This window comes from Gavia stellata, chromosome 17 (assembly GCF_030936135.1).
Source record: "Gavia stellata isolate bGavSte3 chromosome 17, bGavSte3.hap2, whole genome shotgun sequence".
Taxonomy (NCBI): Eukaryota; Metazoa; Chordata; class Aves; order Gaviiformes; family Gaviidae; genus Gavia; species Gavia stellata.
In genome coordinates this window covers 951,344-976,159 of record NC_082610.1, presented here as the reverse complement: position 1 = coordinate 976,159, position 24,816 = coordinate 951,344, and the positions used below count along the sequence as shown (strand labels likewise).

Sequence of the window (24,816 nt, the reverse complement as noted above, 5' to 3'; positions counted from 1 at the left end):
CCCACTCTGGCTAATATTTCTAAAGCTATTCAGGCTTTAAATACTTCTAGACTCCAACTGGAGGTTGTAGGAATTAAGCAGCAATTTTAACATTTAAGAGTTCAAAACCAATTATTCCCTCAATGCAAACAAAAAGGTCTTTGGAGCTCCAGCGCCAGGCACTCATGGTGTATTTAATCACCACCCAAGACTTCCATCTGTATTGGTAAAACAAAGACATACTTTATCCTTTACTTTTCCCCATGATTCTCTTTCTGTATACGCCTCAGAAATCCATGGTGGTGGTGGGATTAAACCTCCAGCCTGCGGTTTACAAGTTACCAGTCCTGCTTTATATAGAATTTGATCTGTTAAAAAACAAGAAGGATGCTCCACTGGATGACTCAAAGGCAAAATCCTCCCTGAATTTTAATGCTTCTGCACTCGATAATTTGGCCTTTTTTAGAAATGTTATCATCTTATAAAATCTTGCTTCTGCATGGAGTAATTTACACGTGCTTAGCACTGTACAGCCAAAGACAGTTTTTTCACTACAAATCTTTCTTATCCTAGAAGCATATGACTGAACTAAAGAAAGTGACAAGTGACTGGTTACCTTGGCAATGTATACTCTCCCTGCTTTGGAAAATCCTGGGCTCAGTTCCTCAACCTACAAAGAGCAGAGGGGAGGGTGGGACAGGCAGAGAAAAGCAGACATTAGGATATTCGAAGGACACAGTTAATAACTGTATCAGGCTTATTGCATCTCTTAAAAAAAATTCAAAAAACCATAGATGACTAAACCCTACTTTTGCAAATACATAGATCAATGTAAGAATTTTTCATAGGCGTGCCTGACTGGGTTAGCAAAGTCCTCAGATTCTCATGAAGTGCCTGTGACTCGATGAACAACATTCATACTCTCACCTAATGTAAGTGTCATGGCAGAACGGCGAGGTGGTGAAGTCGAGCACTCAGAAGCTAAGGGAAACTCAGAACTAGCTCAACGACCTCCTCCTGCCCATGCGCAGGCACTATTTTTAACCTCCTTGTCCATTCAGTCTCATCCTCTTGGGCTCCTCCCGAATATGCTGGTGCCAAACCTCAGGCATCTTCCCCCAATTTTTTATCTTCTCCTTCCCGGCTACTAATTCCCAGTTTCCTAGTTACTCAAGTCCCTCTGCCTTCCTCCATTCATCTCAGTTATAGTCATCACTCTCCAAGCAACTTTGTTCCAGTATGTTCCTGTTACGAACCCTTGGCTTGACCCGTATCCCATCTGCATCCAAACTCCCCAACGTGCTCTACCAAGATGCCTGAGCCCAGACCTCAGAGGAAGCACTGAGAGCACAAGACAGACGATGTTGCTCCTCTTAATCCTCTTGTCTGGCCTTAGACCTAGTTCAGCTTGCGACTAACCCGGAGCTGCAATTTGCAGGACCATTTCCGTTCCCCTGAAGCATGCCAGCTGAGGCTGAAAGCTGAAATGGACTCTGCTGAGCATATGGGAAGTGCACTTGCTCAGGGGATCGTTAGCTTCCAGAGGGATGCTTTTGCGTCCTTTTAAAATCCTCTCCATACTTGACCAAAGCTAAACCTCAGAAAAATGCAAGTTCCTGTTTCAAACCCCAGCGCCGCTCTAACCTATCAATAAAAGTGACAAGCTATTTTTCTCTCTAATGAAAAGAAACAAAACACTTTGCCTCAAACTTATCTCTGAAATGATTTAACCACTTTGGCTGAAAAGTATATTGCCTAGGGCAGATACCTATCACAAACGTCCCTCTCAAACAACTACATTTTGGCAAAATGGTAAGAAATTGAAATAGCACGATATTCCCTGACACTCTGCAGAACTGCTGGCCCAGTCTATGAGTTATAACGTGGTAGGGCAATGTGCTTCTGTAACACTTCGTCAGAGGTGCTTAAGAGTAGTTCCCACAGGCACAGCCAAAACCAGCCTGTTTAACTCATTCATCTTGTGCAGACCCTTGCAACAAGAGCTATATGCTCAAAAATGCGATTCAGACAATGTCTTAAATTCATGTTCCTCAACGGGAGGACAAAAAACCCCATTCAGAGGGTAGGATTCTTACAACATAGGAAGTACTCCTAAGAATTTCTTTCTAGAAATACATAAGCAATGTGTCCCTGAAACCTTACAGCACTTGTCTTCAGAAGTTTGAAACCGAGAAGTCAGACAGGCTTTTAGTAAAATATTCTGAGAGAAATTAAAATGAGAGAATGTATCTACGCAAGCATTGCCAGGGATGAGCTCAAAGAGATCTTACAGACCCTGAAAGAGTACAGACCATAAACATTTAGTATCAAGCAATGAATCATTCCACTATGCAGCTTTTTAAAAGCAAAACCAAAACCCTTAAAAGCAATTCTGAACACTCTGGGTCTAGTTCAAAAACACGTTCTTCTGTCTGGCTATTCTATAACAGAGGCTCCAAAATTTTTGCTTTCACCAGCTTTTCTTCCACAGGTTCTAATCAATGGAGATGTATCACGGAGCACTTGGGGAGTGATGAGTTTAAGCAGAATACCGGTACTCCAATTCCACACTTGTAATTGCATTTGTCAGGTTAGCGATTCCCTTGCTTATTCATTACCCGTAGGAAGTTTTGCAGTGCATCCTGTACAGTGGCTGTCGGGGGGGCTTCAAACAAAGCAGAAGCAGTCTTTTTTTCAAGCCATCCCAGGTGGGAAACCTGCAGAGACAGTAAGTTGAAACTGTCAAACCCGCTAGGGACACAGCGTATCCAAAAGCATACAGACAAGGAGTTATCCAGTTTCTTGTAGCTGACTCATGCACCTGCGCCAAAGATCTTGGTACTGTTGGCAGATTCTGGACGAGTATCCAAGTCCAGCCACAGAATTAAACCTGATTTGCTTTTACCTTGTCCCTAGCTTATACTTCGGGTCAGCTTTTGCAGTTCCATACATCAGCTGCCACATGCATAATGCTCAAAGTAAGACTTGTCTCTACAACTGAATATTACAGGCGTGCAACAGGGTGGGTGGTCCAAAATCCCAAACCGCCTTTACTGCAACCACACCAGTTCCTGGCAGTTCCCACCTATGCTTCAGAGCAAACGCACATATGGAGCCTTCCCATCTCCCAGCTTAAATCTTGTACAAGAACGTGTTCTCGCCATACAAAGATACCTCAAGAAAGGCAGGCTAAAGCCTTCCCACCAGCAGATATTCACATTTTGAGAAACCGGTAGCTATTACAACTATTCCATGAAATAATCTTCTCCTGCTCTCAGCTCCTCTCTCTCCAGTAAGAAACGCCCTGAGATTTCAATGGGGGCAAGGATGCATAGGACTGTAACTTCTGATAATATAGTCTTTGTTTAATACTGTTTAATTCTTATAATGCAGAACAGCAGAAGCACTAACATATTTCCACATACATCTGGTTTTGTTTCATAGCTTCAGCAGCTCTAAGAGCAGTAAGGGTGAGTAGAAAGTCCACAACAGAATAAAGAGCTAGGAGCTTCCACTAGTTTAGCTCACTGCTCCTCTGTAATTACCGGTGTCAACTATCTCAGCTACAATCTCTGCAATGTGACTTCCTTTTTGACAGCAGCAAAGCACTTTCAAATTGTATAAACTGAAAAGTAGATAGTTACTGCAAACTCTTATTTCTTTTTATAGGCACTAAATCTGATTTATGGTATTTGACTCCAAGCTTTTCCCTGTCAAGAAATATAAAGCAGCCGGCACGCTTCTTCTAATACCTCCAATACTTAGTGTAGCAAGGGCAGAGGAAACACATGCAAAAGATTATACAGATATACTGTGTGCAGAAGCTCTTGCCAGCCCTGAAATGTCCTTGATCACATCCATATGTGCTTAAAGGATTGAAGGTAGTTTGTTTTTACTGAGTAAAGCACGGGGAACAGTAAGCTAGTTTGCAGCTAGTGCTTTTCCTAATCCATTCTTTGCCATTTCACCTCCCATGCTGCCTGCAGTGACTAAAAAACTAAGTCCAGAGCCCCAAACCCTTCAGAGCTCCAATTCAGAGCACTTCAGAAATAACCCTTTTAGCAAACAGCTTCCCCCTGGGAAAGAGACAAAAACCAGGGGAAAAATGAAGAGCAGAACAGTGGCAATAAATAAATGAAACAGCAAAAACCCCAGCAGCTTTTACTCTACTGCACAGAGGTACACCAAGTACTTCTGTTGATTCCGGGACAAAAGTATTACAACAGCAAGAGCAAATGACATTGCCAATACGAAACCATACTCTTCATGCTTTTAAAAACTTCAGCGTGTCTTCAATACCACGAACCTTTCTCTTCTGGCCTTTGATCATTAGCACAGAGCAATGCACTGGAAATAGGCTCAGCCAGCATTTGTCCTGATCACCAACTCAGTGTTTCTCGTATTAAAAAGCTGTACCATTTCAAATCTAGTGCTTCAAGTGGTAACACGTGTATGAAGGTATACATTTTAGGTTTAATAGGGGGCAGACAAGAGGGAGACGGACTGCCGACGACTTCTCGATTACAGTTAAGAAAACAACTTAGATGGAAAGCTGAGAGATTCTGAATGACACTGTGTCCTAGCAGACAACAGTTTCAATAGTGCTTTTATAAAAGCAATGAGGTGCTACACGTACAACAACATGAGCCTTAACTTCATAAGAGGTTTCTGAATGTGATGCATTTATAGTATTCATCAGCCGAGCGTTTTTCTCAGCACTGTTTCAGGACTGAAATGAAGAGTTTCTAGATCCCACGCAAGTGCAACTTTTAATCTAATTCTTCAAGCAACTAGGACATTTCCATACCTGTACTTTCTGATACAATATCCGAGTTCAGCAACTAAACAGTGTCCTCAGTCCTTATGCCTGATGGTTTGAACCCACCTATCTTTCATTCAAACGGGGAATTAAATTTCAAGGAGGAAGAAAACAGCAACAAGTAGTAATAAACTATTTTACCTGGTAACACCACCTGCCCAAAAGATAGTAAGACTTCGGATCCTCTGGTTTCAGTTCAATCGCTTTATCAATGTGTTCCTATGGAAAATCATCACCAACACACATTACATTTTTGTTATAAGCAAATACAATACCCACAAGAGCAGGTGAACAAACGTGGAAAGAGGAAAGGAAGAAGTCCACAATTTAAGTGTCAGTGATCAATAAAACTACAGCTACCAAGAGATTCCAATTTTTCTTAAAATGGTTTCAGCGAACACAGAAAAACAGCACTTTATCAGCCTTGAGAGACAAGTATTACTACATACAAAAAAAATGAAGCTGCCCTTCATTTTATTCTACCACCTTTTCAGAGCTTTGACACAACCAATTTACTGGTCATGTCAATAGCTGATGAGGTAATAATTATACGTGAACTGTTCTGTAGTAACTCTTCCAGGTGCATCCTCTTACTCTGTAACATCCCCACTGTGGAGCACAGAATCACTAAGGTTGGAAAAGACCTGTAAGATCATCAAGTCCAACCATCAACTAACCCCACCACACCCACTAAACCATGTCCCGCAGTGCCACGTCCACACGTTCCTTGAACACCTCCAGGGATGGTGACTCCACCACCTCCCTGGGCAGCCTCTTCCAGTGCTTCACCACTCTCTCCGTTAAGACATTTTTCCTAATATCCAGCCTAAACCTCCCCTGGCGCAACTTGAGGCCATTCCCTCTTGTCCTGTCACTCGTCACTTGGGAGAAGAGACCAACACCCCCCTCCCCACAACCCCCTTTCAGGCAGTCGTAGAGAGTGATAAGGTCTCCCCTCAGCCTCCTCTTCTCCAGGCTAAACAACCCCAGTTCCCTCAGCCGCTCCTCATCAGACTTGTGCTCCAGACCCCTCACCAGATCCGTCGCCCTTCTCTGGACACGCTCCAGCACCTCAATGTCCTTCTTGGAGTGAGGGGCCCAAAACTGAACACAGGATTCGAGGTGCAGCCTCACCAGCGCCAAGTCCAGGGGCACAATCACCTCCCTGCTCCTGATGGCCACACCATTTCTGATACAGGCCAGGATGCCGGTGGCCTTCTTGGCCACCTGGGCACACTGCTGGCTCATATTCAGTCGGCTGTCGATCAACACCCCCAGGTCCTTTTCTGCGGGGGAGCTTTCCAGCCACTCGTCCCCAAGCCTGTACCGTTGCCTGGGGTTGTTGTGACCCAAGTGCAGGACCCAGCACTTGGCCTTGTTGAACCGCATGCAATTGGCCTGGGCCCATCAGTGAAAGGCAAATAAAGGAATCTGAGGCAGATTAAATCCTATGAAAAATAACTGCTTTGCATTTATGGAAGGGTGCAAGCATGCTCTCAGGAAGTTACTTAAGATGAGTTGGTACTGTATCTTATTACCAGATGGTAATTTCATGTTTCAAGTTCTCAGTCTCATCATATACACACATTTTATTTGCAAGACTACTTCTTCATTTTTCTGAGATTATAGTGTACAAAAGTGCAGAGCCGGACCAGCCACCCTCATCACACGTCGCTGGAATCGCCTTCCTCAGCCCAAACCACCCACTTACAGCATCTCTTTGAGACCTGTCGCTGCCCTCATAAGAGCTTGAGCTGATTTCCCTAACTTAGTACTATAGAAATGCGTATTGTTCAATACTTACGCAAAAAACAGCACGTCCTTTCTACTCACCTTAAAAACATATCCAGTTTGAATGCGCTTCTGAATACTCTCATGTTCTGATAACTGCCCACAAAGAATAGCGTACCTACACAGAGGAGACATTTGCATGAAATCAGTCAGTTTTAAATATACATTTATATTCTATTGATACCTTCAGAAGGAAGATATACAAGTGCGTTAAAGCTTCACAACTTACTGGGGAAAACAAGGAATACTGTACACCTTTTACAGGGAAGAAACATATGCAGTAAAAATTTAGTTGCACAAGGTGGTACTAGCTTGAAGGATGCCGGCAAGTCAACAGGAGTGGCTTGACGTGACACTGAAGTTCATTGCACTGATGGCTGGAAAGCCTTCCTTCTACATAAACACTTACACCCTAAATTTCATCACTCAACCGCAAAACTGTGTCAAAACACAGAGCAATGAGGAGTAAACGCTACTGCAGTGAGAGCCAGAACTACAAAAAGCTCTAATTAACTAAGGTGCACAGCGAACTTCCATACACAACACCCAATCTATAGCACAGCGGTTGTCTACTTCAAGGGAAAATACTGTGAAAACCTACCTATATCCTGCAGCCCAACGCGGCCACCAAACTTGGGAAACAAAATAACACGTTGTCAGTGTTGCAAGTGCAAAGCCATTTAGTTTTGTCTAGGAAGAGATTGTAAATCTTGACCCTGAGAAGCCCAGTACCTGGCAGAATTAGTTATTTCACAAGCTGTAAAAGTCAAGGGAGGTTAACTACCCACGGACTTGCTCCCTCCCATCTCACCTCCCCGCACAGCGGTTCAAACCCCCTCCCTCCCTGCACTGCTTCCCAAGAAACAACAAATCGTTGAGGCGTGCAAGGGCACCACTGCTATAACAGAACACACAATTGAAGTTTCAGCCGCGCTGATTTTGGTCTTTGACCTCTGTCATCCCACGTAGGTGAGAGCTCTGGGAACGGAAGAGGCTTCCCCCTCTTCTCTGAGTTTGGCTCAAAAAAAATTTGGTGGAACGGATGGACAAATGAATAACACAAGTCTCGGCCTTTCAAAAAAATAAAGCTGAAAAGAAGAAAGATGCAAGTAAACCTCCCTTGAGATTTATTTTACTACATCCACATCCCAGCGTTGCTGGATACTGTGTCTCATCTTGCCACACGATATCCCAAAGCATCCCTGGTGATGGTTAACCACAACAGATGTTCATGCAGGAATTTGTCAGAAGCTTTCGCATCTCCAAGTACACTTTCGTCAGTGTCACGAGAAAGCCCACAAAACATTTCACACCTCATTGCTCTTGCCTGAACTAAATTTTCAATGTGTAAGTTACAACACAAAAGTTGTGTCTCTTGAATATTTACAATTTTGTCATTAAATCTCATTCCTTTAACATGTTAATTTTCTTGTGAAAAAACTCTGGTTCGGTTCTAAACTTCTTATTTTTCATGATAATGGAAAGATTACCAGATCAATGTCTTAATTGGGTAAAATCCTTTTCCCCCAGTTGAAAAAGCTCACAGCTGCACTGCCATAATCTGTCACTTGTAGACGATGAAGTGTTCTTATGATCTTCCCCAGTTTGTTTCACAACAAACGTCAGCCTGTGCTAAATATCCCTAACCACAACATGACTAGAGTTTAGAAATACAAGCCAATAAAAGGCTTATTTTCTAAGAACACAAGATAAAATATTCCTCTACAATAAATTGTGCAGTCTGTAACCCTGCCTAATGTATAGGAACTTGCCAGAATATAGCTCCTATAACCATATTGTTTAGGCTCCCGAGTATGTGGGTAGGCATTAAAAACAATTAAGTCAAGTTTAAGGTTTTGCAACAAAACAGGGAAACACTGTGCTTTTATAAAATGGAAACTAAAATGCTGCATAACCTCCCTTTATACTACCCCGTCCTTCCCCAAGGAAAGCCTAACGAGCCCCTTCAAAGCAGCAATACATCCGATGGGACACTAAACTAGTTCAGTCTCATCCCTCCACCAACAATCATATCAACGTCAAGTGGTGCGATATGCAGCTGTCAAGAAATATAAATACCAGGTATTTTTTTAACAGCCTGGTGAAACGTTACATAAAATAAGCAGTAAACAGTAGTCCTATCTTTGTGTCATGAAATAAGCTTAAAAAAAAAAAAGTAAGGGATGCTTGAACTAGTTTTTCACTGCAGTCCCAGGAAAAGACGACCCAGCTTTGCCATTCTCAGCCCTTTGCATGAACCTTCCTTTTCAGCTTGTGCCTCGAGGCCCAGGGCCGCCAGCCTGCTGGTGACTTCCGAATGCAAGACTTCGCAGTTCCGAGATTTTAGGCTCTGGAGGTCTTCAGATCCCAACTTCCCTTCCTCACTTGGCAGCACCAACACGGTTCTCTGCTTGTGTCTCTTCTGCTTGTTTAGCTTGGCTTGTTGGAGCTATTTATTCTAGTTCGTTTTGTGCAGTGCCTTGGGATGAATGTCACAAGAGGCACTATCGAGTTGGGGGGGGGACTGACCAGCGGTAATAGGAGAGATTAAAAATAATGAGTTAGGGAAGGGGATTTTCATCTTCTGTAAACAGTATGTAACCTCTGAAGCACTGTTCAGATCGATGTCTCAGCAGTTACCGAAACCTTACATGACGATATCGCTCGACTAATTATTAACCAGAACTACTCCTTAAGCTGCTGACACTGGTCAAACTGCAAGTTCCCATAGGAATCTCGGCTCAGTAAGGATTTCCCCATTTATTAGAAAATAAACTCTGTGGAAGCATACTATCAGATGAGAGACTGTCTGTTCTTCCAGCTTAAATCCCCGTGCTCGGAACAGGCAGCTTTGAAGAAACTTCATTTTCGATGCTGCACTCTGGCTGACGCCCACAAAGTCGGACTTTTGGCCTCTGAACGCAAAACACACAGCTCTGCGCAGCCCAGCACCTCCAGCTCCATGGCCAGGGTGGTTTGCCAGCCCAAATACATCTCTTAACTCTTTCAAAGACTCGCTAGCTGAGCGTGCCGGTGCTCCTTTCTGCGTAAGACAATCAGTAGATTACAAAGAAAGAGGTGAGGCAAAAGGGAATAAAAGGAGAAGGGGAAAGGAGGGGGGAGAAGCAGCTATTTTGCAGCCACTGAAAAAAGTGAAATAGAGGGTGTTTTATATCGCTGAAGGTGAGCCAAACGTGGAAGTCTGACCGCTGACAACAGCGTGAAGACATGAAAGTTCTTTCCTTTTACTGACATCTAAACTTGCTTCATACGTATTTAACTGATTTTTCATCGCAACACCCAACAAATTAGTGAGCTAGAGTATATTCCTATTCCACCAGCATTAGCTGCAAACTGAATCTATCAAGGCTAGCCTGTAAAAATTGCTCAGTGCCATTCAAGCAGCGTTGCTAGTAAATCAAGACAAAGGTTTTATCACACACAGACAAGGAGATGAAAATCCTTGTCAGAGCTCAACTCGCCGTTACCAGAGTCAGATAAAAGCTAGAAGAATAAACCCCTTTCTAATCAAGTAAATAATTCAGAGAAACAGAGCACCAAAATATACACCTTGATAAAGAAAGTTTTCCCAATATTTTGTAAGTATTACCATTTTTTTTTCCTACCTGTGCACCGAGTAGGTATATGTTAGTCTCTTCACTTGAGTAAGGGAAGGAGACAGATAATTAGCATGCAGGTATTTAGACTGCAATGGAACACACCAAAAAAGAAAATAAGCATTAATTTAGGAATTAGTACCTTGGGAGAGACAGCAGAATTCCCAGCGACTTAACCTGAAATTAACGACTGGCTAGTCATGAAGAGCTTGGGAAAAAAGCTTTGGCTTTTCTAAGTGGAGACAAGATCGAAGGGAGAAATGAGGAAGGCAGAAGAACTCCTCCGGGCTTGTCTGCACAGAGAGCGCAGCGAGGCCGTTGGGGTGCAAACTCACAAAGCACCAGCTAAGCTGAAATAATTCCCCATTTGGATATACTTAGCAGCACCATACTCCAGTTGCACAACCAGAAGATGCCCCTTCCTTACAGGCCATGAACACCCATATGCGAGAGTTTTTATATTCCCTACGTACAACCTCGTTTCTGCATTAACTTTGCGGCGCAGGCGAGCCCCCAGTCTCAGATTGGCTGTGTCCCACCAGAGCCGAGGTCTACGGGCTGTGTGCCAGTTCGGTATTAATAAACGTGGGTTTACTTTGCAGAAAGCCATGTCGCTGCTGCGTTCACTGCTGGTCACACGTCTCCCCAGATAAGGGTAAGAATTCATCAAGAGCCTCGCTGGCTTGACATGGCAGATAAAAGCCCAGTTTGAGGCCTAAAAAAGCCAAGATTTACGCAGAGATGGCAAACCTGTATGTACGGACTAGTTGAAAAGGGTACTTGACAATGATGGCATGTATCCTAGAAATTTAAGCACAATAAATCATGTTCTGGATTAAAGCAACACCAATTTTCTACTGTCACTGTTGCCATTTTCCTTGGGGATTAAAATTTTCTACGTGTATTTTCACACTAAGGGATCACATCAAAAACCGAAGGGATGAACATCGGCTTCATGCCTGTTCTGACGCACAGAAATACTTACAGCTGCTCTTAAATTGTAAAAAAAAAATAAAATCAGGTATGTATACAGGAACACTTTTCAGGAGGCCTTCCACCACCCCTTTAATAACATTTCATTTAATAAATTCTGAAAATTGGCCACTACCCAAAGAGTTTTGAGACATCACATGTTTTAGCCTCTGAATGATCCACACAGGTCACCATATGCGTGCTATTCGCAACTTTTTGAATAGGTAATTGGTAAAGACGAAGTCCTCTTTGCATGCACTTGTAATTGTACGGCTTTGCCATACAGGGTCTGCTGTTTGTGCCAAGCAATGCTTCATCCACCCCAGGGTTTGCTTTGGCTCAGTGTTTCAGAAGCCTGTCAATATTTCCTTAGAGAAGGAAATTCTTTGCACATCTATGTCCCAAACCTTCAAATATGGTGAGTCTCTGAGGCACAGCAACCTCCCTTCACACCAACACCTACGCTCCCCACTCCAGAACAGGGCTGGCAACAGCAGCCTTGATTTCCCGTGCATCGCTGGCGTTCTCAGCCTCATACTTGAATGAGCCACACTAAATTTTCTTGATAAATCAAACCTGCAACATTGCTAGAGCCACAGCCTGAACCACTGTCCTAGGAGCGCAGATCTTCTCGGGCAAGTCATTTTAAGACTCTATCCTTAAAATAAAAAACCAAGTCCCACAAAAGAAAACAGTGTGTGAAAGACTTTGCAGCAGTTCCTCCTCTGAAGTCCTGCCGAGGACCGTATCCTTTCAGGAAAAGATTGGCTTCCACTTCCTACAGAGCAGGGGTAGACTTGGTCTCACATTATAATTAGAGCTCTGACACATCACAAGCCACCTGAGCTACAGGTATGACATGGAAAAGGTGTCAACAGAAACATCCTAGAAGGCAGCTCTTGGTTTTGCCTGGCATCACTTCGACTGAGGTCACTGAACATCAAATCCGCACAGCTTGTTTGAACTGTCCACTATTGCGATGATGAGTTATTTTAAAGAAAATAAACCTGCAACCCTTATTAAAATGTTATTTTTTCCTGGCAGACCATTTGATGAAGCCTGAAAATATTTTGTCACGCAAAAGCAGCTCTGCTGGGTCAAACCAGAGGTCACCCTGACCCACCACCCTATTTCTGTGTGCACTACTGGAAGCAGCTTAAAATCAGGAAAGGTCGAGAGCCATCCATCGTTTACTGAAAGCTGGGAGAACAACCAGCTTTTATCAAGGCTTTAACGAGGAACCTGAAGTTCAGTTCACTTTCTTCCGAGCTGAAAAAACCCAGTCTATTTAATTGCTCCTCTAAGCTTTCTTTTTTATCATTAATCATTCTTATCACCTTCTTGGTACTTTCTCTACCTCTTTATCTATTCCAAAAAGAAACTGCCATGTAGATACACTACAGATGTGTACAGTAAATTAAGATGCTTTCTTTGTTGGTTCTCCTCTTCCAACCCATATTTTGCCTTTTGATTCCTGGGAGTGAACACTTTCAAATAACTGCTTAATTAAGACACAATCTCTCTTGTTTTAAAAGACCATCATTGTACATGCATAATTAGGAATGCTTTTTACCTGTGATTATTACTTTGCTTCTATTGACAACATCTGCCATTTGTGCACAGTTATTTGATGCAATGACATCCTTCCACAGCTTTCTTAGGTCAGGTTTAGCTCACATTGCTCTGTTTATGAATATGCTTAACAGTACATGTCCTGGCACAGACCTGGTAACCTCCCCCAGCTCTGAAAACTCAGCACGTCTTCCCTTGTTGCCCATTTTTTAGCCTGTTACTAAGCCAACACTGTTCACTCGTGATAGCTTAGTTTCGTTCACAGACCTGCACGAGGGAATTTGCCCAGGCTTCTGACACTCACCCGCACTGTGAGGCACTTCTGCCCAAGAGCTGCGTTTTCTCATGGAGGTGGCATATTCTATTAGTCTCCAACTTATATTTACAACAGCTTTAAGTGACAGGGCAGGCAGGGATGTTGGAGAAGTTGCTAGTTTCCTGGATCCTCTCATGACCCTCTAAAAATCAGCATTACATTTGCCACCTTTCACTGCTCTCATAGCAGTGCAAATTTAAGCCATTCATCATGTAGCACAGCTAGTATTTCTCAATTTCTGGTAACAGTTCTGTTTTTAATGCCTCTGAAACATTTTAATAGTGATTTTAATTCAGCTCGCTAGAGTTTCCTCCCTGTTCTATGTTCCTCTGCTGTACAGGACATTGAAAGATGTCTTCTTGTACTTCTAACAGTCTCCTCTGCTGTTTAAAGGAAATAAAAAAGTACCATGATTAAAGGCTTCTTTTATTTTTATTAATGAGTCACTTATTATTCACCCTGAAGCTCTAAAACACTGCCTTTATACAGGCTTTAAATTATCTGCAAGCACTTTACTCCTATGGCTCTTCCTGTACTCAAGCTTCCTCACAGCCATTTCATTTCTTTTGAAGTCATCCCTACATGCTGAAGTCTCTCCCACGCTCCAACAAGGATGTTCAATCTCAGTACTTTATGGTAATGACTAAAGTGGGTTTGCTGTTGTAGCACCTTGAGCCAGACCCTATTCATTGCTCAGTGCCAAATCAAGACTTGTTTCACAGAACCACTAAGGTTGGAAAAGACCTGTAAGATCATCAGTCCAACCACCAACCCAACCCCACCATCCCCACTAAACCATGTCCTGCAGTGCCACATCCACACGTTCCTTGAACACCTCCAGGGATGGTGACTCCACCACCTCCCTGGGCAGCCTCTTCCAGTACTTCACTGCTCTCTCAGTAAAGAGATTTTTCCTAATATTTTTCCTAATATTTGCATTCTGGTATTAAAACAAACATAGTAGGTATCTGGGTTTTGCCACCTAAATGAGATTATTTCTTAGTCCTGCTCCTCACTATTTCCTATATGAGTTTTTCTAGTTCTATCTTTCTAGTTTTAAAAAAGTTATAATTTCACGTATATCAAATAATCCAAAACCCCACAGACTTTTGCTGCACAATCTCTTCTTGGGCAGGGGGGAATCATTCTTACCTGCAACCACTACAAACTTGTTTAAGTCTGATTTTTTTTTCTTCTTAAGAATTTTTACCTTGGTTATAGCAGTAGTGCATATTGCTACTTCTTACTCACAGCCATATACGCTATTCCCTCCCTCCCAGCGTCTTTGCAAATTTTCAACTTTCACAAGAGCCCGTTGCTCTTAGCTCCACAGCTCCATATTTTCCTGGATATTTACTATACTACTGTACCCTCATCAAGTGACAATTTTCCCCCAAGTTTTTAATTGTATGTATTAATCTCCACTTACTGCTCTAAAACTGTAAATAATGGTGCTGTTAATTGCTATAGCTCTTGCATTTCATGTCAGACTGTCATCTATCAATGACTAGTTCAAGGAGACCTATGTATCTTTTATCTAACTCAAGGGAGCAGGACCTCTCAGATTTAACTAGCATGCACAATTATTTGGAAGTGCAATTATTTTTATTTTTTTTTAAATTATTATTCCTCTTTTCACCCCTGACATTTTCTGGACAGATTGGTTTGGGAATATGGTGGAGACAAGATTTCTAGCTTTATGTAAGAAAAGTAAACAGAATACAATTTGCGCAACTTGGGCTTGAGCCACACATATTCCCCTAAAAAGAAAAGAAAACGAGGATGAAGACTTGTAGGATGGGAGAATACAAAACTCAGAATTCAGTATGGAAGCCCACAGTCTATAGGAGAATCCATCACACTCCAAATGATGATGGTGTCAAGACTAATTAGATGAATGCTGAAAATCACCATCTAGTATGGAAATGCAGGGACTGTCTTACGAATGTGCCTCAGAAACCAAAAGACCTTTTAATAAACGGGCTTTCAGCTGTTCCCATTCACCCTGAAGCCAAGCGTCAGCATGGAAAGCAAACCTACAGAGATGTTTTGTTACTCAGCATGACCAACTGTAAATTCTAAAACACTTGAGATAGCACTTTTGAGTTCCTGGGACTGCTTACACAAAGCATTTAAACAGCTAGTAATTCATGGGGACATCTGCAGTTGGCTCCAGTTAAGAGAATATTCTTTCTTTCCTTCTCTAGCTGTTGTACTAGCCAGGTAAAACAAGGCTGAGATTAGGAACAGTGCCAAGTCAGTGGGAGTTCACACGCTCCTCTAAGCACCCGGGGGGCTGGCTAAAGGCAGGGAAACAAATCAGCCAAGTGTGGGGTGAGAAATGGGATCCAGAAAAACTTACCCCTCAGGTCCACAACTCCTCCTTCTTGCAAACAAGAGGTTTTGAGACGTATCTATTTGTTCTCCCTGCCTCCTGCCACCAGAGAAAGACTCCGCAGTTACATCAGAAGACAATGGCTGCAGGGTCAAATCCTGCAGCCAGGGTGCTGGTTTGAAGTAAAGTATCATACTCAGTCTTGAACTGGGAAGTTACTAACGAATTTCAGATTTCTTGCCCGTTTGCAAACATTGCACTCGGAAGCAACGTGGCCGGACCTTACTCCATGTATTGGGCTCCCTCCTGAGCCAACACATTTGATGTCTGCAGCCTTCCCGTTCCAGGAAAATAAGGAGGCATAAACTACCGACTATAAAGACTCCACCTGCATGGAATAGTTCATTAAGTTAAATCCCATTTCTTCATAGTTTGTTTTAAAATGGAAAAAACCCATAAGATAACACCGAAGCAATTATTTAACTCTTACATGCTGACAATTATTCCCTTCAGTGAAATTCTGCGAGATTAACTGAGGATAATGGTGGCAAAAGACGACAGATTTTGAACAAGATACTGACCTGTGGCCATTAGGATGTCACATTTCTGCAAAAGAAAAGGCGTTGGCACTGGCCGACAGGACGAACACAAGAATGGCCACACAAACTCCATTTATTTTCTCCGGAAGCGAAAAAAGGCAGGTGCATAGACAAGAATGAATGTAAGAAAGGGCAAGCCCATAACGTCACTTCCTCTGAGTATTCTTCCGGCCTCCATTTGGTCAGGTATTGTCTCAATTTTTCTTTCCATGTCCACTTGCTTTTTGAAGCCACATAAGCTTTCAGTAGCCACCATGGCCTGCGGCAAAGCACTCTGCAGCTTAACCATGGGCATGATATAAAACATCTCTTTTGGTTTGAGCCTGATGCTTAGCAACTTTGACGCAGTTTATTGACGCAGTTTAGTTCTTGCTTCGGAAGAAAGTGTTCCCACTTCACTCTCTCCGTGCCACTCGATGCACAGATAAGTTATATTCCTCTCAGTTACCTTTCTTCCAGCCTGACAAGTCTTAAATCTATTAACTAATTCCATTTACAAAAGCTGTTCTGTGCTTTTGATTGTCCTTGTCACACACCTCTGATAATGCTGCAGTTTTACAATACCTTTTAGAGAAGGCGAGTATAGATTTGCATAGTTTTTAGAGATATGGTCATCATGTTCCCATTGCACACAAGTGTAACTCCCCTGTTTTCAAGTGAAAAATTATTTAGTACAGTCCACCCTAAGCTGTAGGTACAAAGATCTTTAAGACTAAATAGTTCACAGATACTTACCTAAACAAGTTTTTAATCACTTGGACATGATGCTGAGACTACTTAAGCACTTACTGTTTTAGTCACAGACCATCAGCTCTGGTGAAACAACTGCTCTGACAGCTTTCTGCATGTCAATCCCCCTTACCAAGTTTTAAACCTGCATAGTGGTAAGTTGACTAGTATATGGCTTGAGAGAGACATACGCACACACACTTTCCTAAGCCACTGGCTTGTTTATGCACATTGGTTTGGGGTTTTTTTTACTAGTATAATTATTTTACTTGCATGTGTGAACTTTCTTCCTCAATACACCATTATTAAACTGTGTCTCTCCTAATCTAGAGACTGGTATATTGACTTTGACTGCATGGCCACATCCAAATATATCCATGTATAACCTAAGTGTATCTACGATATAACTAAACATTTATTTTAATTACATAAACTATGTAACGGAACTAAACATTTATTTTAACACAAATGCACTCAGCAGAAAGCAAAACAGGCTGTTCTATGGCATACAAATAAGCAGAACGATTTAAGCGATTTACTAAGTCCTGCAGTAGTATTTTGTTCATAAGAGAAAGCATGTATGTAGGTAGGTACACATGTATGTATAGTGGGAAAGTGAAAAAACCTCATTTCTTAAATTCCCACAGACCCGTTCCAAGCCTTTTATCTTGAAGTAGCTGTCCTCCATCCCATGCTTGCACAACTTGGTGGAAAAAGTAACAGAATACATAGCTCTAGCTGAAGTGATACGGCAACTGGGAGCAAAACTATGCAAAAAGCTCTCTGTAGGCTTCTCGTGACTGCTCTGGATGATAGTTTGGGAATGATTTCAGCATTACTTACACAACTGCAGGAGACCTCGTATGAGTTGGACTCATTAGTAGAATCCACAAGAGCCATGGTTATATAGCAGTACGAACATTATCCCATTGCCAAGCCATAAAATTCCCGAATGCCCAGATATTTGTATGAAGGTCTTCACTATTTTATACGAAAACAACTTCAATTTTTAAAATTGAGACAATACTGTATTTTTTTTTATTACTTATTGCACAGTCAAGGCAGATTATGGCTCGTGTCTGCCAAGTAACACACTTCTCAGCTTTGCTCTAGTGGAACCAACAAGAACACAGAACAACTGAAGCAATTCACGATGACTCTCGTCCCTCTGCAAAGGCAGCCAAAGCCTGCTACACAGGCACAGCCTCCCCCTTTCCAAGGGCCATCAGCTGCACAAAGACTCTTCTATTTGACCAAGATACGCTAAGATGAAAGCAAGAGCCCAACATACACAAATGAGTAAATCCTATACCACCTTAAGGGCTTGAGGAAGAATATCACTTGAAATAGTACCACTCTCAACTTGGAAGACAGAAAAGTGGAACCTTAGGAATCTCAGGATGAATTCCGAGGGTCACTCAAAACTGCTTCCAGGTACAGACAGAAAATCTGCTCAGAAGCTTGGGGTTGTCTTTAATTTCTGTGCTTCGCACCAGCCACTATCAAGGAGTTGCTCTTGGTTAATGCAGTCGCGATGTCTTGGCAACAAGCTCTCAAAAACCCCCCAAAACAGCAAAACCTCAGCCTTATTACATATGGGATGTAGAAGTTTCAAGTTACTTGAATTCCCAGTCTTGCCAATAAGAGAGACAAGAACAAAATGTCAAAGTGACCTAAATCTCCTGCTTTCAGAGAAATGAACGAGGACAAAAAAGGCAGACTGATGTATATTAAATTTTAGGATCGCTAGCATCCTTTTTGCCACATTCCTGTAAGCAAAGGAAACATGGTATAGCTGTAACTGGTATAAAGCTGATCTGCAGTTCACTGAAGGGTGAACGTGGGAGGTTCATTGCTGGAGGTCTGTCTAATCTGTTTTGAAAAGCACCCATCAGAAAGAACATGACTTTGTTTTGGAGTGAATAAATTACCCGAGCCTCCTTGACCTTAATTTTTCCATGATTTACTGTTCTTTGAAAATTACTGTGAATGAATGGACATTGAATGGAGTGGCAAAAAAATCCCCTGCCAACAACACTGATGCTATTAAATAACTCCTTTATGTTGGGTAATACAGTAGAGATTAAATTTAAATAGGCTGCAGACTAGCATATGCTAGAAAATTCATCAATTAATGGAGGGGGTGGCTGTAGAGAATCAAATTTAAAGGTTACAGTAGATCATAAGCAGCCCAAAGCAATAATATGACGCTGTACTAGTGAGCCTCAGCTAAAGTACTATATATAATTTTGAGTAATAAATTAAACAGAAAAAGAAAGGACAAGCTGGATGGAGTCCACAAGACAACAGTGAGAATAGGAGGTTTTGCAGAACACCACCACACTAAAAGGTTGTGACAAGTAGGTCTGCTTTCTTTCAAAGCACTGCATGAATGCAACAACTATTGTATTCTCTTACAAATAGTTCCTAATGTTAAACATTTTTCCCCGTGTCTAGAGAGGCTAGAAGTAAAAACAAAGCTTAGGCTGACATCAGGAAAAATCCATATAGTCATATGTATTATATATATTTTCAGGGATCAGGGACAGTTTTGGCATACCTGGCATGCACCACTGCAAGAAGATGAGTGAGGTGACTTCCTGGAGGTCCCTCCCAGCTCTGCGTTCTTGATTCCTCAAACACCAGAAACCAAACACTTTTCTGGATCAGTGCTCTGTTTCACACTTAATTAACATTCCTACGAACATAACTCAGGTTCCAAGGAGACCTGGCAAATTATGTTACCTGCTAGCTAGTAAGGAATTTACTCAGGCAGGTGGCTAAAGCCGAAGTTAATTTTCATTAGCGATTCAAGTGAAAATTCAAATGCCTGCCACAGAAAAGACAGGCTGAAATATCCCCTTCACTACCTCCACCACAATCCATCTTTCCTTGATCCTAAAAAAGTTAAAATCTTCATTAGCTACCTCAGCTGGGACACAAAATGTATCTTCAGTTTTGTTCAATTTCTATGTTGGTTTTATCTGCTGAAGATCTATTGTCTGCCTCAGGAGGTGGTAGGAAAGGACCGTAGGAGTCCTCTTCTTAGAATAAAATGTATTTGGCCCTAGTGAAGTCTGAAGATACAAATGGTATTTATTGTGTAGAACACACAATTTCTATGGAGTGACTTCATGCTTATTTAATTCTCTGGTTTTACTCAGAAGACTTGCAGTTTCAGCTGTCCTCTCAAGAACTACCAGCAAGGAGCCTGGACATAGCTGGGCAAGATGTTCAAACTATAAAAAAAAGACTGCAGGAACTACTAGTGCTTTCAAGGAAGGTGTCACCTGCATCAACACTGATGAGAAGAGCTGCAAAATGAAGCCTTCTGAGTTGTTTTCCACATTTGTAGCATTATCAACCATGCTACAAGAGCTTTCTACTGACAAACTCATAGTCTTGAGAGCTCAGTTCTCAGAAATTCCCTTTTCTTTACACCTAACAAATAAAAAGCAACCCACAGACTGTAAATGTCAAGTTACTTCACTATTTCCAAGAGATGGAGGGAATATTGATCCCTGCTGAGATTTCTTTTGTCCCTGCTCCTACTTTTCAGTACTTTCTCTTCCTTAGCTCCTCTCCCGTGTTCCCACTTTCAGAGCCTCCGTGGCTCAGGACATGGAGACGTTTCAGGGTACTGACACCCCTGATGAAGGGAGGGACCCTCCTGACTCAAGGGGATGCTATCAGGCAGCTCTAGCTCCATGCTATTTTTCCTCCTCTAAGTTCTGAAATATCTTCTAATGCTATATCTGATATATGAAACATCTCCTATTTGCTATAGTTGCTTCTGCCCCTAATCTATACTGTCAGTAACTTCCCTGTTTAATCCACCTGGAGAACAGGAAACACTCAGCTCATAAATCCAGACATAGCTCAAAATTGGCCCGATCTGGGCAGTAATCCATGAAGCGTTCAATCCTGAAATACTGCCAGTTGTTAAAATTAAAGCTATCTTCAAGTCATACCCAGAATGCTGTCACTTTTCAAAAAACTGATATCTACCCACAGCAAGCCAGATGTACTGACAGAATCTGAAAGGGCTGGCACACGATTCAGTGGCTATCAAGTGTGCAAGATGCTCCAAAGTGACAGACTCTTTAGAAGAGAGGGCACATTTCGGAGGCTCATCCAACCCAAGAATGTGTCCTCCTCACGCTTCTCTGTAACATATATAACATTTCCAAGAGGGCCAAAGGTTATTACTACTTCTGCAATGACAGCTCTCAGCAGTCAGCAAATAGCATTTAATTTCCAATGTGAAATATTCAACTCAAACAAAAGGTGCTAATACAGCACCTGCAAAATTTTTCCCAGATGGACCTCTGAAACCCCTCGCTGCTCCAGCTGTACTTCCAATATTTCTTTTAACAGCAGGAGTGGAAGCCAAGGCAAACACACAGCTCGCTATCCATTCCTGATCCCTAAAGCTGCTGTTACGTGCTTGCAGTTGCGCTGTGAACAGCACAGCCACAGCAAAATGGGCAGGGGATTCTAAGAAGGCCACAGTTGTTTCTCTCGCTTCATTTGTGAGGATGTCACATACTCATGTCTAAGCAGCAAAATGTACAGGTTTGTGCAACGATCGATGCCTCTTCCACCCATCCCTAAAAGCAAGCAAGAACAGACTTGCAAACTTGCTCTGTCTTCCTATACGTGAGCTAAAATCAGCTAAGGGAGTAATCAATTTAGTTGGACATAATATCTATCTTTTACAATTGAAATACAGAATTACTTTGATGCCTGTATCAAAACTAAGAATCAGGTAATTATAAGACAGGAGTATATATGCATTAAGAATATTTGGTATAAAATCAACCAGCCTACAACACACAAATCTATTCTAAAGGCACTAAACACAAATGCCCAACACAACTCTCGCTCATTTCTATATTTCTAAACAGTGCCTACAAGGAAAGCACAGCCAGAGATCAGTCCCGCTGCACAAAGGATGACTTGTCTGTGTAGCCCTGATCAAATCTCAGTTCTGTTTCGACCAGCTCCGCTGAGATGGCTCTCTTGGGACCAGTTGACTTCCAAGAGCAAGCGACTAGAATAACAGCTTTGTACCAAATCTAATGTCAAGACAACCCAAGAGATCCATGAAAGGACTCTCCTTCGTATTTGGGCAGATCCCAAGGCTAGTCCAGACACAGTCCCAGACACTTACTGCTTTCTCTGTCATTCTTGGGAAACCACTTACTACCAGGCTGCCAAAGCCTTCAAACCATCCAGCCACAAAACGCTCCGAAGCTGCAGCCAGTCACGCTCCGCTCAGCGTTGCCTTCGCCAGCATTCAGAAATCCCTTCTAGTTCACAAAGTTATTTTCTTTGTTTGTTGCTTTAACATGTCAATCATTACTGCAATAACTATGAGGCACTGAGAGGGGAAAAAAAAATTTACTTGCAACAACGATTGTATGCAAAGTATCTCCTGTCTTGCTTGAGAAACATCACGCCTTAAAGCCAATAAAACAGGGAACGATTTGTGCAACAAAAGCAAATAATACAGCACAGAGAACAGTGAATAAGCACCAAAAACCAGCACAGCTGCATCTTAAGTAATCCATAAGCATTAACTGGCAAATGATAAAATAGAAAATAATGGTCCACGTGAAATAACGCACACAGGAACAATGCAGCCCTAATGATACCTACACAATCACAGGCGTCACACAGCCTGTATCACACAGAGGAGACATTAAAATAGCGGGGAATATTTCTCTTAAAATGTCCATGTAGTATGTTGTGGAAAGGTGAAAGACAATGTTGACTACTGTATATGGAAGTAAGAATGAAAACGATCATCGCATTAGCATTACACAAACCCATGCTGCTCCCACAACTTGTGTTCTGCAGTGAATCCCCATACTTTTGTCTGAAAAAAGATATGGCAGGAAAAGAATAATACAGGAAAAACAACATGGGTGATGAGAGATAATAAAATTATTCCCTATGAAAAGCGATAATAAAATACTAAGATTTTTCAGCAAGGCAAACAGATACTAAAGAGAGAAATACAACCGAATAAAACTGTAATTTACAAAGGCAGTGTGAACGATCATTCCCTGCTCACTGCTCCATAAACCAAGAGCTAGGGCATCAAATCAAAACCAAAAAAGCTTTACTGGCAATTCCAAACAGAGTAAGCAGGTTTTTTCCCCTACATGGAGCATGTTGAATTATAGGATCTGTACCAGAGGATGGTATGGGAACAGAAGGAACCAAGTGGCTAAGCCAAGCCTACACAAACTCAGGGAGGATAGCTCCGTCACGGGCTGGGAGCTCACCCCTGCACCTCTCCCTGCTGGAGGGAAGGACGGCACACTGAAGGAAAGGGATCATTGTAGTCTTTCCTTTTTTTTTTTGTATTTTCCTAAACATTGCTACCACAGACAGCACGGTGAACTAAACATAATTCTGAGCAATGTGCCCATTACTTGAGTAAAGGGAAAACAACCTATAATGTCTTTTGGAACTATGACTTATCCTACATTTTTATGTGCGTGTGCGCGTGCATATCTTTTCACGCACTAAGCATCATTTCATGAGCAGTCATTTTTTTCTCAGGGTAAATTCAAATAGCATAAAAAGAGACTGCAATTAAAACAGCTTGTGACCATCCCATGACCCATACAGAGCTGGAAAGGGAATAATTTCCTGTTCTATTCATGACAGAAAATAATTATTTCTGCGGCTGATAAAGGTAGTTAGATATTCATTTCCAATAAATCCCAGGCCTCCCACATGCTGCTCTGCTATTTCCTTTCTCCAGCTGCCCTTTCTGCAGCTGCTCTCTAGAATTAAAAGCAAGACGTGGATGTGCAGAAGCCTTACCCCGTTTGGAAAAGAGACAGGTCTAACAGGACAAGAATTGTGCACTCTGTCACCAAAGCCGCTGTGGAAGAGGTGGGCGCAGGCTGTAACAGAGACACTGAGAACATCTCAGCTCAAAAGGCTTGAGGTTTTCTACTGGAGACACATGACTAAACATCACATTACGGCCATTACTTCTGCATACTACAAACTCTGAATTACAAAGCTGAGCTATCAATATTATACCCTGAAGTAGAACCTTGCTTTGCAAAGTATCAAATGACCAAGTACCAAAGTGGCTTACAAACTTTAAGACTCAACCTGGCGACTAAAACCCATTCCTTCAATATGCTAAGCCAGCAGACAAAGCCGACCACCATAATCTGCTGGAGATGAGTCACATTGTCTGTCCCAGCATTCTTCCTTCAAATCAAAGCTTTAATTGAGAACAGCAACTCATTACTAAGAGCTAAAATACACAGTCTTTTCAAGGCAATAAAGGCATTTATTTACATGCCAGTAGCCCAAACCGACCTCCAAATAGATTTACTCATCTCAGAAGAGTGCTGATCTTGTTTGGTAAAGATATTCAGCATCCTATTCTCCCAATAATTTCCATTTTAAAAAAGTAATTTTTATTCTATTTTACATGTTGTCAGTCCTTCACAGTAACTGCTGATAAACACTGTTCATCAAGGAACTCACCAGAATACCAGAAAAGCATATTCCCTTACCTCTACAAATACCTCTACCACTCTAGCAACTCTCTTCTGGTGGATTTTTAAAAAAGAGCAGCAATCCTTTCAACCCCATACATGAGTTGCAACAAAGCCTGGTCATTCAGGCTGCTGAAGACAGCAAGGTACCTTTCCCTCTTGCCTACCTCCTTTCGGAAATCCTAACCAGCTGCAGCGTTTATACAAACACAGAACACCTTGCTTGGCTAAACTGCAGATCATTTCATCTTTTATCAAGAAAAAAAATTCTTTGGGGGAAAAAAAAAAAAGAGCCGTATGCTGCTGTCTCAGTTCATTTCAAAGCCAGAGCTCTTTGCAGAGTGACAAGCCGCATCTCTGAGCAGAATACAGCAGTGCCAGGCCAGAAGACACTCTCCAGAAGACGATAAAAGGCTGTCTGATAAGAATGATGTTTCTCCTTACTCCAGAATTAAGACAAATATAAGAACATTGGCACAGCGCTAAGCCCACACTCACAGACCTCGCTGACTGAGACAAATACATCACCACTTGACATAAAGCAAGCGTCTC

General features: G+C 42.0%; 1 protein-coding gene across 1 annotated transcript in view; it reads right to left on the bottom strand.

Annotated features, from left to right (window-relative positions):
* The window catches only part of RMDN3 (regulator of microtubule dynamics 3), a 42,436-nt gene that overhangs the window by 6,070 nt on the left and 11,550 nt on the right, over positions 1–24,816 (bottom strand). Inside the window, exons 7-10 of the mRNA XM_059825923.1 lie at positions 6,632–6,707; positions 4,940–5,017; positions 2,598–2,696; positions 596–649 (exon numbers count right to left, since the gene is read on the bottom strand). Of these exons, the coding sequence (XP_059681906.1) occupies positions 596–649; positions 2,598–2,696; positions 4,940–5,017; positions 6,632–6,707 (307 nt within the window). The remainder of the gene's footprint in view (positions 1–595; positions 650–2,597; positions 2,697–4,939; positions 5,018–6,631; positions 6,708–24,816) is intronic.